A 12,783-nucleotide genomic window follows, 5' to 3' on the forward strand; every position below is an offset into this window, starting at 1 on the left:
TGATTTTTAAAAAGTGATGTTTTAAAACACATTCTGACTAACTTACGCTTCTAGCTTTTGGATCTTTAGGTTGCTTATAATTTGTTGTTAAATTATATTTATAAACTTTTTTTTCATCTTTTGACTTTCTTGAAAAAAAATGGGATTTTAAAAAAATCTCAAGATATATACTATGTTATGTGGGGTTTGTGGGTCAAGGACTATGAGCATGGTTTGGTTCTTTTTTTTAGTGGTACATTGTTTGCCAGAAGAGTTGTGTTACTGTGCATTGTCACAAATTGTTTCCCAAGAGCCTTGTCAACATTGCTGACCCTGCTGTCATAAACATGACAAGGTGAATCTTGAGAGATTGAAACTCCACATAATTGTCAAACTCTTGGAAAGGGTTCAGTGTTTATTAAAGAAAAAAAAAAAAAGAGCATGCCTTCTAATGAGTGTACATAGGCTAAAAGACCCAGGACATTTAAAAAAAAGATTTCAGATCAAATTCAAGATAGTCATTGCTCACTTCTCTGAGGTTATAAATAATATTCATTGTTTTAATTTCTTTATTATTTAAGACAAATTTGTCTACCAAAGCAACAATTATAGGGGAAGGGTACACATTTCCCGTTAGGGAGGGTCCAAAGAGATCACATCAATATTATCTTAATTTAAGAACCTAGGACCTTTATCATCTCAATCTCTTTTATATAGGTAAAAATCATTGTCAGCAGAGTTATCTGGACTACTATTGTGAGCAGTATGACTAATACATTATTTAGCAGTTTGAAGTGTACTTTAGAGGTATTTTCTGGATAATTTCATCTTCTTAGTTACTTTTAAAATTAAATATAGGCAGTTATGGGTTAAATGATCAGTGGAAGCAAGCCTAAGATGGATCTTACTTGATTGATCCGTTTCTCATTCACTGGGTGTCAGTCAGGCAGTTTTCTAGACATATCTGTGTCTGGTGTTGGACTTCCTGACCTCGAGGAATTGATACTATAATGGAGAGACAGACTGGTAAACAGATAGTTTGTTAGTAGTGTTAACATAGTGTAACAGATACTATCTTAGGTACACAGGGTGTTAATGGGAGTAGTAGGACATAAGGCTAAGAAGGTAACCATATATCGTTAACTGGCACAGGGTATAAATGGTTACAGGGAAACCGTGGAAGGATTTTAAGTGAGGAATAATATATAGGGTAATTACATGAGGGTGGATTAGAGTGGGGTAAGACTGGAAACTGGGAGAGCAAGCTACTTAGTCATCTAGTGGGGCAGGTGTGGTAAGGGTCTGAACTAAGACAGTGATGATAATAAAGAGAGGAGGAGATGTGTATGAGATATTTAGCAGGTACAAGTTGTTAGACTCGGTCATCAGGTTGATATGAGAAATGAGGGAGATGTCTTGAATGGTGCCCTGATTTCTGACTTGAATAATGTTCCTTTTACCAAGATAATGGAGTATAGGAGGGGTCCCAGGCTCAGTAGTAAAACCGATCTGTTCAGTTCTGGATGCTACTAAGTTTAAGAGGGACACCCAGGTGAAGATGTCCAGTCAGATATAGGGTTTAAAACTTAAGGGAGAATTCTTAGAGCTACAGATTTGAGCAGCTAGGTAGTAGTAAATCCTTGTATATGGGAGAAGGTTTACAGTAAGAAAATGAGAAGACCGAATATAGAACTCAAGGGAAAAACATTAAAGGGAATGACTGAGGAAGGGGTACCTACAAAGGTGACTGATGAAGGGATGGCTGAGCAGAGTAAGAGAAAAACTGGGGTGAGTGGCATTAGAGAAGTCACAAGAGGAAGTTCAGAAAGCAAGAAACTTATCAAAATTGTTAAGTGCTACAGGAGTTCAATAAGATTGGCCATCCTATTTGATTTGTTAGTTAGGAGGTCATCCTTTGGTACCTGTATAAGGAGCAATTTTAGTCACATATATAGTTACACTACATCTCTGATGTAATTAAAAGTTTGTTGGGAGGCTGAGGTGAGTGGATCACAAGGTCAGGAGATCAAGACCATCCTGGCCAACATGGTGAAACCTCATCTCTACTAAAAATATAAAAATTAGCTGGGCGTGGTGGCGTGTGCCTGTAGTCCCAGCTACTAGCGAGGCTGAGGCAGGAGAATTGCTTGAACCTGGGAGACAGAGGTTGCAGTGAGCTGAGATCACGCCACTGCACTCCAGCCTGGCGACAGAATGAGACTCCATCTCAAAAAAAAAAGTTTGTTATAAAAAATTTATATTAATATATGCAAAAGCTATGGTAGATTAAGAATTTAGGAGAATTCCTAAATTGGAGTTATAAAGAACTAACACAAAATTTGTTTCCGTGGGAGAAAGGACATTCAGTAACATATAATTCAGATGACCATTCATTAAGTTTGAATTAGTAATAGCCTAGAATGTAATAAATCTACTGACAACATTAGAAGGTTGAAAATGAGGTAAGATTGTTATTTTTGTTAATTAGTGGTCTCTCTTAGTGGTCAGATCCTTCTTTCTGTTATATAATAGTATATCCTTTTATTTTGAAAGAAGATAAACAGTGAATCAAAATCTGTTTTTCTTGATTAAGGGAATTTTGTAATTATTACTAATAATGTGATATTGGAGGACATAGTTTAGATGCTGCTTTTACAAAGGCCCTGATGCTATTGTAATAAATAATATTCTAAAAATTTTAAAGGCTTTCTTTGTGATAGGTTTTGTTTTCTTTGAACAATGATGGTATTGACAAGGACTTGAAACTAATTTTGTAGCAGACAGCTAAGGATTAAGATGACTCTATTTGGATCTCACCGTGCTTCTCACATTTGTCTTTCCTCTGGTTTCGTTTTGGATTTTCATAATAAAGGCAGAACAGTTCATAAACACTTAATGAGGATCCATTTCCAAGTACTTTACCTTTAGACAAACTCGGCATCGCTTTCATAATAGATTAACTTAATAGAAAACAAGATGCAAGCAGAAAACATTAGATGGTTGTAATAAAATGCAGCTTCAATGTCTTTAACTCAGGAGTTAATGGAAAATTTTTGAGTTGTCCTGAATCTGCCAGAACTTGTATATGTTCTTGTTAATGGCCTTTATTTACATTTATGCCCATTTAGAAAAGCAATAATCTCGATTAAGAAAACATTCACAACAATGACATCCCATTTCTAGTTAGTATAGAAACCTGCTATAGAAATGCATTTTAGTATTAGTGTCAAGCAGTTACATTTGAGATTTTCTTATGTTTAATAGACTTTTAAAAAGTACACTCTATGGACATATGTATTCTAATTGTAAGTGTACATGTTTAAAGGTGAGCTGTAGAGTGGCATTAATTAAAGAAGTATGGCAAAACTTACAGATTTACGAAGTAGTGATTCAGAAGACCAAAAATGTAGTCTGTCAATGCCATTGTTGCTCATAGCATTTTTGGAGGTCACTTAGAGTGCTTTGAGCATCTAGAGCACATTTTTCTTTGCTTCCATTTCTTCCATTGTGGCAAATATTTGTCCTTTGAGGATGGATTTAATTTTAAAAAGCTTTTTATTTTGAAGTAATCTTAAACTTACATAAATGGTTCAGGAAGTTCTTTGTACCCTCAACTATCAGAATTAGCAGATTGATAGTGGTATTTGAGTATGATTTAGATCCCAAGTTTTGATAGTTGTCCCAATAATGTTTGGTTTGTCTTGTCTTGTCTTGTCTTGTCTTGTCTTGTCTTGTCTTCTCTTCTCTTCTTAATTCATTTCTTTTCTTTTCTTTTCTTTTCTTTGAGACAGGGTCTTGCTCTGTCACTCAGGCTGGAGTGTAGTGGTATGATCACGGCTCACTGCAGCCTTGACCTCCTAGGCTCAAATGATTCTCCCGCCTCAGCCTCCTGAACAGCTGGGACTACAGGTGTGTGCCACCATGCCTGGCTAATTTTTAAAAATTATTTGTAGAGATGAGGTCTTGCTATGTTGCCCAGGCTGGTCTCAAACTCCTGGGCTCAAGTGATCCCCCCGCCTCAGCCCCACAAAGTGGTGTGATTACAGGCATGAGCCGCTGCTCCTAGCCCCCAATAATATTTCTTTTGTTAGTTACTTTTTTTTTTTTTTTCGTTTTTGAGACAGTCTCGCTCTGTCACCCAGGCTGGAGAGCAGTGGCGCGATCTCGGCTCACTGCAACCTCCGCCTCCTAGGTTCAAACAGTTCTCTGCCTCAGCCTCCCGAGTAGCTGGGATTACAGGTGCTTGCTACCATGCCCGGCTAATTTTTGTATTTTTAGTAGAGACAGGATTTCACCATGTTGGCCAGGCTGGTCTTGAACTCCTGACCTTGTGATCTACCCGTCTCGGCATCCCAAAGTGCTGGGATTACAGGCGTGAGGCACTGCGCCCAGCCAGTAATATTTCTTATAGCAGAAAGATCCAGTTCATAATCACTCCTTGCATTTAATTGTCATGCCTCTTTGTTCTCCTTCAATATGGAAGTTTTTATTTTCATAACCTTGGCACTTTTAAATAATATGAAGCAGTAGTAACATTGTAGAATATCCCTTAATTTGGGATTGTCTGTTTTCCCTTTGTGTTTTGACTCAGTTTATACAACTTTGGCAGGAATGTAAATGAAGTGTTGCTGTTTTCTTTTCATTGTATCCCACAAGCTGTTATATGATTTCAATTTGTTTCATCACTGGTGATTAACTTTGATCATGTCTGCCAGACTTCTTCACAGTCAAATTACCTTTCCCACCCCACTTTACAATTAATACATAATTTGTGGAGAGATACTATGAGATATTGTAATATCCCCATTCATATCAACTTTATATTCATTTATTTTTATCAGTGTGGACTCATGGGTTCCTATTTTATTTTATGGGTTATAATCTCATATGCTTGTTATTAATTTTGGTGCTCAAATTATTACAGATTTGGCCACTAGGAGTCATGTCAAGCTGGTTTCCAGGTCCTTTTGATCTATTCCCATCATTCTTTGAGCATATTTCTATTTTCTGGGGCAATAAGATGTTCCAGGCTTGGCCAGGTGTCGTGACTCACACCTGTAATCCCAGCACTTTGGGAGGCTGAGACGGGCAGATCACCTGAGGTCAGGAGTTCGAGATCAGCCTGGCCAATGTGGAGAAACCCTGTCTCTACTAAAAATACAAAAATTAGTTGGGCATGGTGGCGCGTGCCTGTAATCCCAGCTACTCAGGAGGCTGAAGCACGAGAATTGCTTGAACCTGGGAGGCAGAGGTTGCAGTGACCTTAGATCGTGCCACTGCACTCCAGCTTGGGCGATAGAGTGAGACTCCATCTCAAAAAAAAAAAAAAAAAAAAAAAAAAGATGTTGCAGGCTTATCCTGTACTTGGAGTCAGCCATTTCTCCAAGGAGTCCTGGTTGCTTTTAGGAGAGAATGGTATTTAGAAACCCCAGTCCATGTGTTTATTCTAATGAAGTATAGCTGTCTCAGGCCCTCTTAGGACAGAGCTGGGGAAAATTGTGTGTGTGTTTCTTTGTTTGTCTGTGTTTGTGTTGGAAGGTAGTGTGAGAGAGGAAGGGAGAAATTTATATTTAGTTTTATGTCTGACTTTATGTACTGAAAACTGTGAGTTCACTCTGATACTTTCAATTCCAATCCATCCCTCTAGGAGTCATTCTTGTTTTCTCTCTTTCTCAGTTTCCAGAGTAACTCTGTAACTCTCTACTTCCACAGTGAGATACCTGACACCTATAACTCTCTCTCTATCTGTGTATCTATCTATCTGGATAGATATATTTAAGTTTTTTAGTTAAAAAATTACATATATTTAACTAAAATGTTATATATATATATATATAACTTTTAAAAAAATCAACTCCCTTATATATAACCACTTTCTTCTAATCTTTTACCATACAAATGCCCTCCCGTGCCAGGTTGTTGAGTCCTGACACTCTGTGCTAGGACATGTTCAGAAAGGGAAGAGAGGGGATTGGTAGATTTAATTTTTTGAAATGGCCAACATCATTGAGAGTTAACTTTGATGAATAAGTTGAGTGATCAACCTGGATAATAATATTTTGGCTCGAAAACAGTATAAAAGAATTGTTGTTATAAAATAATAAGGCGAGTTTTTTATGTGGATCCTAAATTATCTGTAAATGTTAGAAAAGGAGTGTTAACAATTTTTTGAATATTATTGGCAAAAATATGTAACTTCTCATGGTAAAGTGGACCACAGAACTTGACTTTGTAGTTGCTCCTGATTATCCCCACTAATTTCATGGGAGCAAATGTGTGGATAATTTAAAAATTACTGTATTTCATTCTTCTGAATTTTGTATGTTATATCCTTGAATCATATCAGATTAATAGAAAAATACTTTTAGGTTTCCCATAACAGTGATTGCATAGACTCTCAGTTTAACATAATGCTTTGACTTCTATACTGTATAGATATAATAAATGGTCATTAAAGAAACTGCTGTAGTATACTCTGTCCATTATGTTCTCATGTCTTCTGTATTATGGGTATGACACAAAGGACATCAGTTCCTCTTTGAGTTTTGTTCAAGTAAAAATTTATCTCTTCCGTGAACTAACATATAATTTACCTTTTCTAACCTTTCATTTTTTCTTCTTCCTCTCCTTCACTTCTTGTTTAAATTATTAATTTAACTTTTCCTTACTGGGAGTGAAACTTTATGCTTAGTAGTATTGTTAGCATCACATAATCTGAAGAAACCTGTCTCCTTTGTTTATTAGTTGACTTATTTTCCTATTCTTATGTTATGGTAACACTGTATTGGTGGATTTTTTTTTTTGGCAACCAGTTGCAATTAAAATATTCTTTGGATGTCCATCAATGATAGACTGGATTAAGAAAATGTGGCACATATACACTGTGGAATACTATGCAGCGATAAAAAAGGATGAGTTCATGTCCTTCGTAGGGACATGGATGAAGCTGGAAACCATCATTCTGACCAAACTGTCACAAAGACAAAAAACCAAACACCGCATGTTCTCACTCATAGGTGGGAATTGAACAATGAGAACACTTGGACACAGGAAGGGGAACATCACACACCAGGGCCTGTCGTGGGTTTGGGGGAGAGGGGAGGGAAAGCATTAGGAGATATACCTAATGTAAATGACGAGTTAATGGGTGCAGCACACCAACATGGCACATGTATACATATGTAAGAAACCTGTACGTTGTGCACATGTACCCTAGAACTTAAAGTATAATAAAATAAAGCCGTTAAGCTACAAAAAGAAAAAAAATATTCTTTGGAAGTAGATAAGGCATTCATAATAAATATAATATAGTGAATTAATCCAAGGGAATATTTAGGGCTTTGTAATACAGTTTTATTCTTATGTTGTGTTTGAGACTCCTTCACATTCTTTTACTTTATACAAAATAAACCAAACTTGAAATATGTCCTAGTAGAAACGGGGAAGCTTACTGGCTTCTGTTCATTCTCTGTTAGGAGAGGCCTATTCTTAGGGTAACAGTAAATATGACTATTCTTATCTTTTAGACTTTGTTTATATCTAAACATCATAGCTTCTTCTAGCAATCAGTTTACTGTTATTTGTGCCTGGGGTTAAATTGTTAGTCTCTTGCTAAAAAAATATGTTCTTGCTCTTGCTACCTTCTGACGTATACTTAGGAACTTGTGTTATTGGAAATCCAAATATTCTATCTACCTTAATTATTATTTCACATTTTAAAGTACATCTTGGCTTTTATTTTTATCTATTAAACCAGTGAGTTTGTAACCTTTTAAAATTAGTAGAATCCTTTTAAGGACAATCAAGTATTAGAAGAAATTTAATACATAATACGAAAATAGATTGTTCTCACCTGTGTACCAGGGGCTTTTCATACATTATATACTCCTGAAATATAGTAGCTAGGTCTTAAGCACATCTGATACTTACAACTTTATTTCTGTTTAATCTAGGCGACAGAAGGCTAGAGAGAGGCAGCAGAAATTGCTTGCGGAGTTTGCTTCACGACAGAAAAGCTTTATGGAAACTGCAATGGATGTTGGTAAGTCAAAATTATTAGTTTAGAGCTCTCATAATTATACTTATTACTTTAGGGATGATGTAGTCCAGTCTTTTACTAATTTAAAACATTACAGACTTATGATTTCTAGTGTTTATTTGGTCTTTAAACATATAGTGATGGAAGATCAGACTTTTATTATAGACTTTTATTATATTCTGTTGTTAGTAGCTGTAATTGTTAGGAAGTTCTTCCTGATGGTAGCAATACAGTATGCCCCTTTTGTTCTCTTCTGTTAAACGGTCTTTAGATTTGTGAGATCCATCAATGTACATTTACTTGTCTTGATCTTTTTCTGTGAAATTATCTTAAAATCCTTAAAATAGTTTCAAATGCTTCTAGTGCCTCTTTCTGGTATCCCTTCATTATTTCTTAAAATCAGGTGAACTTCTCATTTCCATTAAGATTAGCATTAGAATTTATACAGTGAGAGAGGATACCATGTTTCTGTATGATAGTAGCCTTTTACACACATTGGAGAAATAGATTAAATCTCAGTGTCAGTCTTTAGTTAACCAGGATATTCCCTTCCCTGACTATTTCTTCCATTCCAGCAAATTTTTTCTTTGATTTTTAGAAAAAATTGTGGAAAGAAAATAAAGTCATGCATTTAGTTAAAATACACACATATATGCATTCAAGCAGGCATGTACATTTTCATGCATTTTTGTTTACCTAAACTCATAACCAACTTCCTGAAGAAATGTATAGCGATCAGTTCAGATTTAGCCTAATGGGTTCTAAACCATCTAGTGTAGTTAATGTTCAGGATATAACTTTGACAGAAAGAATACAGATTGAGCACCCCTAATCTGCAAATCTGAAAATCTGAAATCTAAAATGTGCCAAAATCCAAAACTTTCTGAGCATTGACTTTCCACTTGTGGCATCATGCCACAAGTGGAAAGTTTTTGACTTAAGATTCGTCTTTTGAATTCCTTTTCTGGCAATTTGTTGATTTCCTTTTCATTTGGATCTGTTACTGGAGAGCTATGAAGTTCAAAATCTCTATTAGGTTTTTCCAGAGGGACAGAAATGGTAGGATATGTATATATGAAAGGGAGTTTACTAGGGATAATTGGCTTATGTAATTACAAAGATGACATCCCATGATCAGCCATCTGCAAGCTGGGGGATGAGAAAAGCTAGCACCATAGTTCATTCCAAGTCTAAAACCCTCAAAACCAGAGAAGCTGAAAGTACAGTACCCGGTCTGAGGCTGAAGGCTGAAAACCCCCAAGAGGCCATTGTTACAGGTCTGAAAGACCAAAGGCCAATTTATCCGTTTCTTTTAGGTTTTCCAACTGGTTGGCATATAGTTGTGGCATGATGCCACAAGTGGAAAGTTTCACACTTGACCTCTTGTGATGGGTTGCAGTCAAAACTATATTTCATTTACAAAATTATTTAAAATGTTGCATAAGGCTGGGTGCGGTGGCTCACATCTGTAATCCCAGCACTTTGGGAGGCCGAGGTGGGTGGATCACTTGAGGTCAGGAGTTTGAGACCAGCCTGACCAACATGGTGAAACCCGTCTCTACTAAAAATACAAAAAAATTAGCTGGGCTTGGTGGTGCACACCTGTAATCCCAGCTACTCAGGAGGCTGAGCCAGGAGAATTGCTGGAACCAGGAGACAGGTTTCAGTGAGCCAAGATCATGCCATTGCACTGCAGCCTGGGTGACAAGAGCAAAAAAAAAAAAAAAAAAAAAAAATGTATAAAATCACCGTAGCCTGTATGCATAAAGTATGTATGAAACATAAATGAATTTTGTGTTTAGACTTGGGTTCCAGCCCCAAGATATCTCTTTATATCTATGTAAATATTCTGAAATCTGAAAAAATCTGAAATCTGAAACACTAATGGTCCCAAGCATTTCAGATAAGGGATACTTAACCTGTACTGAAATTCTGTTTATGGAATTTATTTAGCATCAGTTGACTTTATCATATGAAAGAAGAGGGTTTAGCTTATTGACACTACTTTCCCTTTCTCTCTTCTTTACAAAAATTGATAATTATATTTTTGTTTTTTTACATGTTTAATATAATTACAATATTTACGTATCGTTCTATTGTAGTAGTCAGTATCTTGATACCACTTCATATAAAATGAACTAATAAGCACCCCATCCTTCCTTTCCTCTTTTACCTCCTGCCTTTTTTCAGATATTTTTAAACTTTTAAATTGTCAAAGTTGCTGACATTTTGTTTTGCAGTCACATTAATGTCTTCCATATGAAGACATTAAAACAATGAAGAGTTTGTATTAGTATGACTTTTTGAATGCTGTTGAGTACAAGGCTAGATAATGTGCTACATAATGGTTCTACATCGACTATTTTTGAGTCCAGTGGCTCAACTCCTGGACCCCTTCAAAGAGACTATCTTTAGTACATAGCCTCTTTTCTTCCAGTCCCTTGATTGCTAAACCCATACCACCTCTTATTTGTTTCTATATGGACCATGGCTTTGTTATGTTGCCTTTTGTTTTCCTTGAAGTTCCCCAACTGTCTTTTTAAAATTTTATTTAAAAAATTTTATTGTAGCAAGAACCAATGTGCCTTTATGATATCTCTATTATTCTATCTACTTAATCATACAGTAGTCTTTTGCATGGAATTCTTTTCCAATGGACCAGTTCTTTTCCAATCTGGTCCATTTGTTCTCCAGGCATGCCTTATAGCTATTACCTTAGGATTTTCCCCTTTTGGGATTGATAATAGAGATTCTTGCATATTAATATCATCTTTTTAAAAAATCTTATTTTATTGGGGTGCCAATTCAAGTATATTCTTTTTTTTTTTTTTTCTTTTTTAAGAGACAAGGTTACCCAGGCTGGATTTGAACTCCTGAGCTCAAGCAGTCCTCCCACCTCAGCCTACCTAGTATCTGGGACTATAGGCATGCACTGCCATGCCTGGTTCAGATCTTAACAATGCATGTTTGGTAGCTAAACCGTCTGATTCTTTATTTCTGGAAGGGACTTTAGTCTACTCTCACACTTGATTGTTCATTTAGATGGATATAGAATTCCAGGTTGATAAACTTTCTGTCACAACTTTACAACTGAAGGCATTGCCCTTTTGTCTTTTACCATTCATTTGATAAAAAGTCTGGTGGTAATCTAATTCTTATACCTTTGTAGGTGAGCATTTTTTCCTTTCCTGTGACACATTTGTGATTATCTGATCCTTAGAGATCTGAAGTTTTATCATTTGTATCTATGAGATCTTTTCCCATCCTCCTTAGTGCTCAATGAGCCTTTTCAGTCTGAAGATTCATATCTCTGAAACTATGAGAATTTTTTTCCATGATTTTTTTTTTTTTTTTTTTGATAACTGGTATAGTCATCCTCCAAGATGGTTCTGAATGATCCCTGTCTCCTGGTCCTGATGCCCTGTGTAGTCTTCTACATTGAAGTGCATGACCTATATGGCAGAAGTGAAGGTATATTGTTTCTCATATTAGGTAATGAAAGACGTTGTGGCTTCTGTCTTTGTTACTTTTTCTCTCTCTTGGATTACTCATTCTGGTGGAAGCCAGCTGCCATGTCATGAGTATCCCTGTGAAGGCCCATGTGAGTGAGGAACTGAGGCTTCTTGCCCCAACAGTCGTGTGAGTGAGCTTGGTTGTGAAACTTCCTGTCCCAGTTAAGCTTTTATTTAATTTTGTTATTTTTTTCTTAAAAAAAATTTTTTTTAATTAAAGAGACATGGTCTCTCTGTATTGCTCAGGTTGGTCTGGCCTCAAAGCAATCCTTCTGCCTCGGCCTCCCAAAGTCCAGGATTACAGGTGTGAGCCACTGCACCTGGTGCCAGTTAAGCCTTTAAATGACTGCAGGTTTGACAGCAATTTCAGGAGAGCTCCTTAGACAGAACCATACCACTAAGCTGCTCCCAGATGCCTGACCCTCAGAAACGGTTTGAGATAATTCTTTTTAAGCCACTGAGCGTCAGGGTATTTTGTTATACAGCAATACTTTCCTTCTTACATTTTATTCTCTTTTGGGACTCGTAATTGGATGTTGGATCTCCTAGATTGATCTTTTAATTTTTTAATGTGTTTTATCTTTTATATCATTTGTTCTTTTTGTTTTACATACATAGAGATTTCCTCTCTTCAGTATCTTGTTCTTACCATGTGTATAGAATTTTCTCTAAAAATCTTTCTGAAAGAGTTTAGGGTGTTTCTTTTTTTTCTTTATCTGTTTTTCTAAATTATCCTTCTAAATTGCTTGAAAAACTTATGTTAGTCTTTCATGTTGCTAGTTTTCCTCATTTGCCTGATGATTCCTGATTGTCCTGGAGAGGTGGTCTGGGTAGCTCTTGTGGGTTTATTTTACTGAGGTGTAAAGAGGTTTGGTCCTAGTAATTGTCTCTAGTCTGTGTACATGGGTAAAGTGTGTTGACTGTCAGATTTGGATTAGGGTTGGGAGAAGGGCTGACTGCTCTAGGTCAGAGCGCCCAGATGCTAACATTCACGTTAGAAGCCCCAGTTTTCTCTAAGCTGCTTGTTCAGTTTCTTTGGATAAGAATAGGCTGGTTTTTGTTGTTGTGGATGATCCGTTTTTTCTGTGAGGTAAATGCCAAGCCCCCTGGATGCTCTGTTTAGTCAGAGTTGGGGAAGGAATTGGGGTGCTATGTAGTGAAGTCTATATACAGTCCTTCAAATAATTATTCTGTTTTCAGAGTCATTTTGTACGTATAGCTCCTGTCTTCTGCCTCATATGCTGGTTCTGAGCC

The 12,783-nt window shown here is 36.5% G+C and overlaps 1 protein-coding gene across 9 annotated transcripts in view; it reads left to right on the forward strand.

The window, feature by feature from the left end:
* Window positions 1–12,783, forward strand: part of UBR3 (ubiquitin protein ligase E3 component n-recognin 3) — a 262,210-nt gene that overhangs the window by 123,176 nt on the left and 126,251 nt on the right. For all 9 annotated transcript variants that reach the window (XR_010150127.1, XM_063791293.1, XM_016950002.4 and 6 more), the window contains one exon: window positions 7,932–8,020. Coding sequence is in view for 8 of the 9 variants with exons in the window: in XM_063791293.1 (XP_063647363.1) it covers window positions 7,932–8,020 (89 nt within the window). In the remaining variant the exon portion in view is untranslated. The remainder of the gene's footprint in view (window positions 1–7,931; window positions 8,021–12,783) is intronic.

Source organism: Pan troglodytes, chromosome 13, assembly GCF_028858775.2.
Source record: "Pan troglodytes isolate AG18354 chromosome 13, NHGRI_mPanTro3-v2.0_pri, whole genome shotgun sequence".
NCBI lineage: Eukaryota > Metazoa > Chordata > Mammalia > Primates > Hominidae > Pan > Pan troglodytes.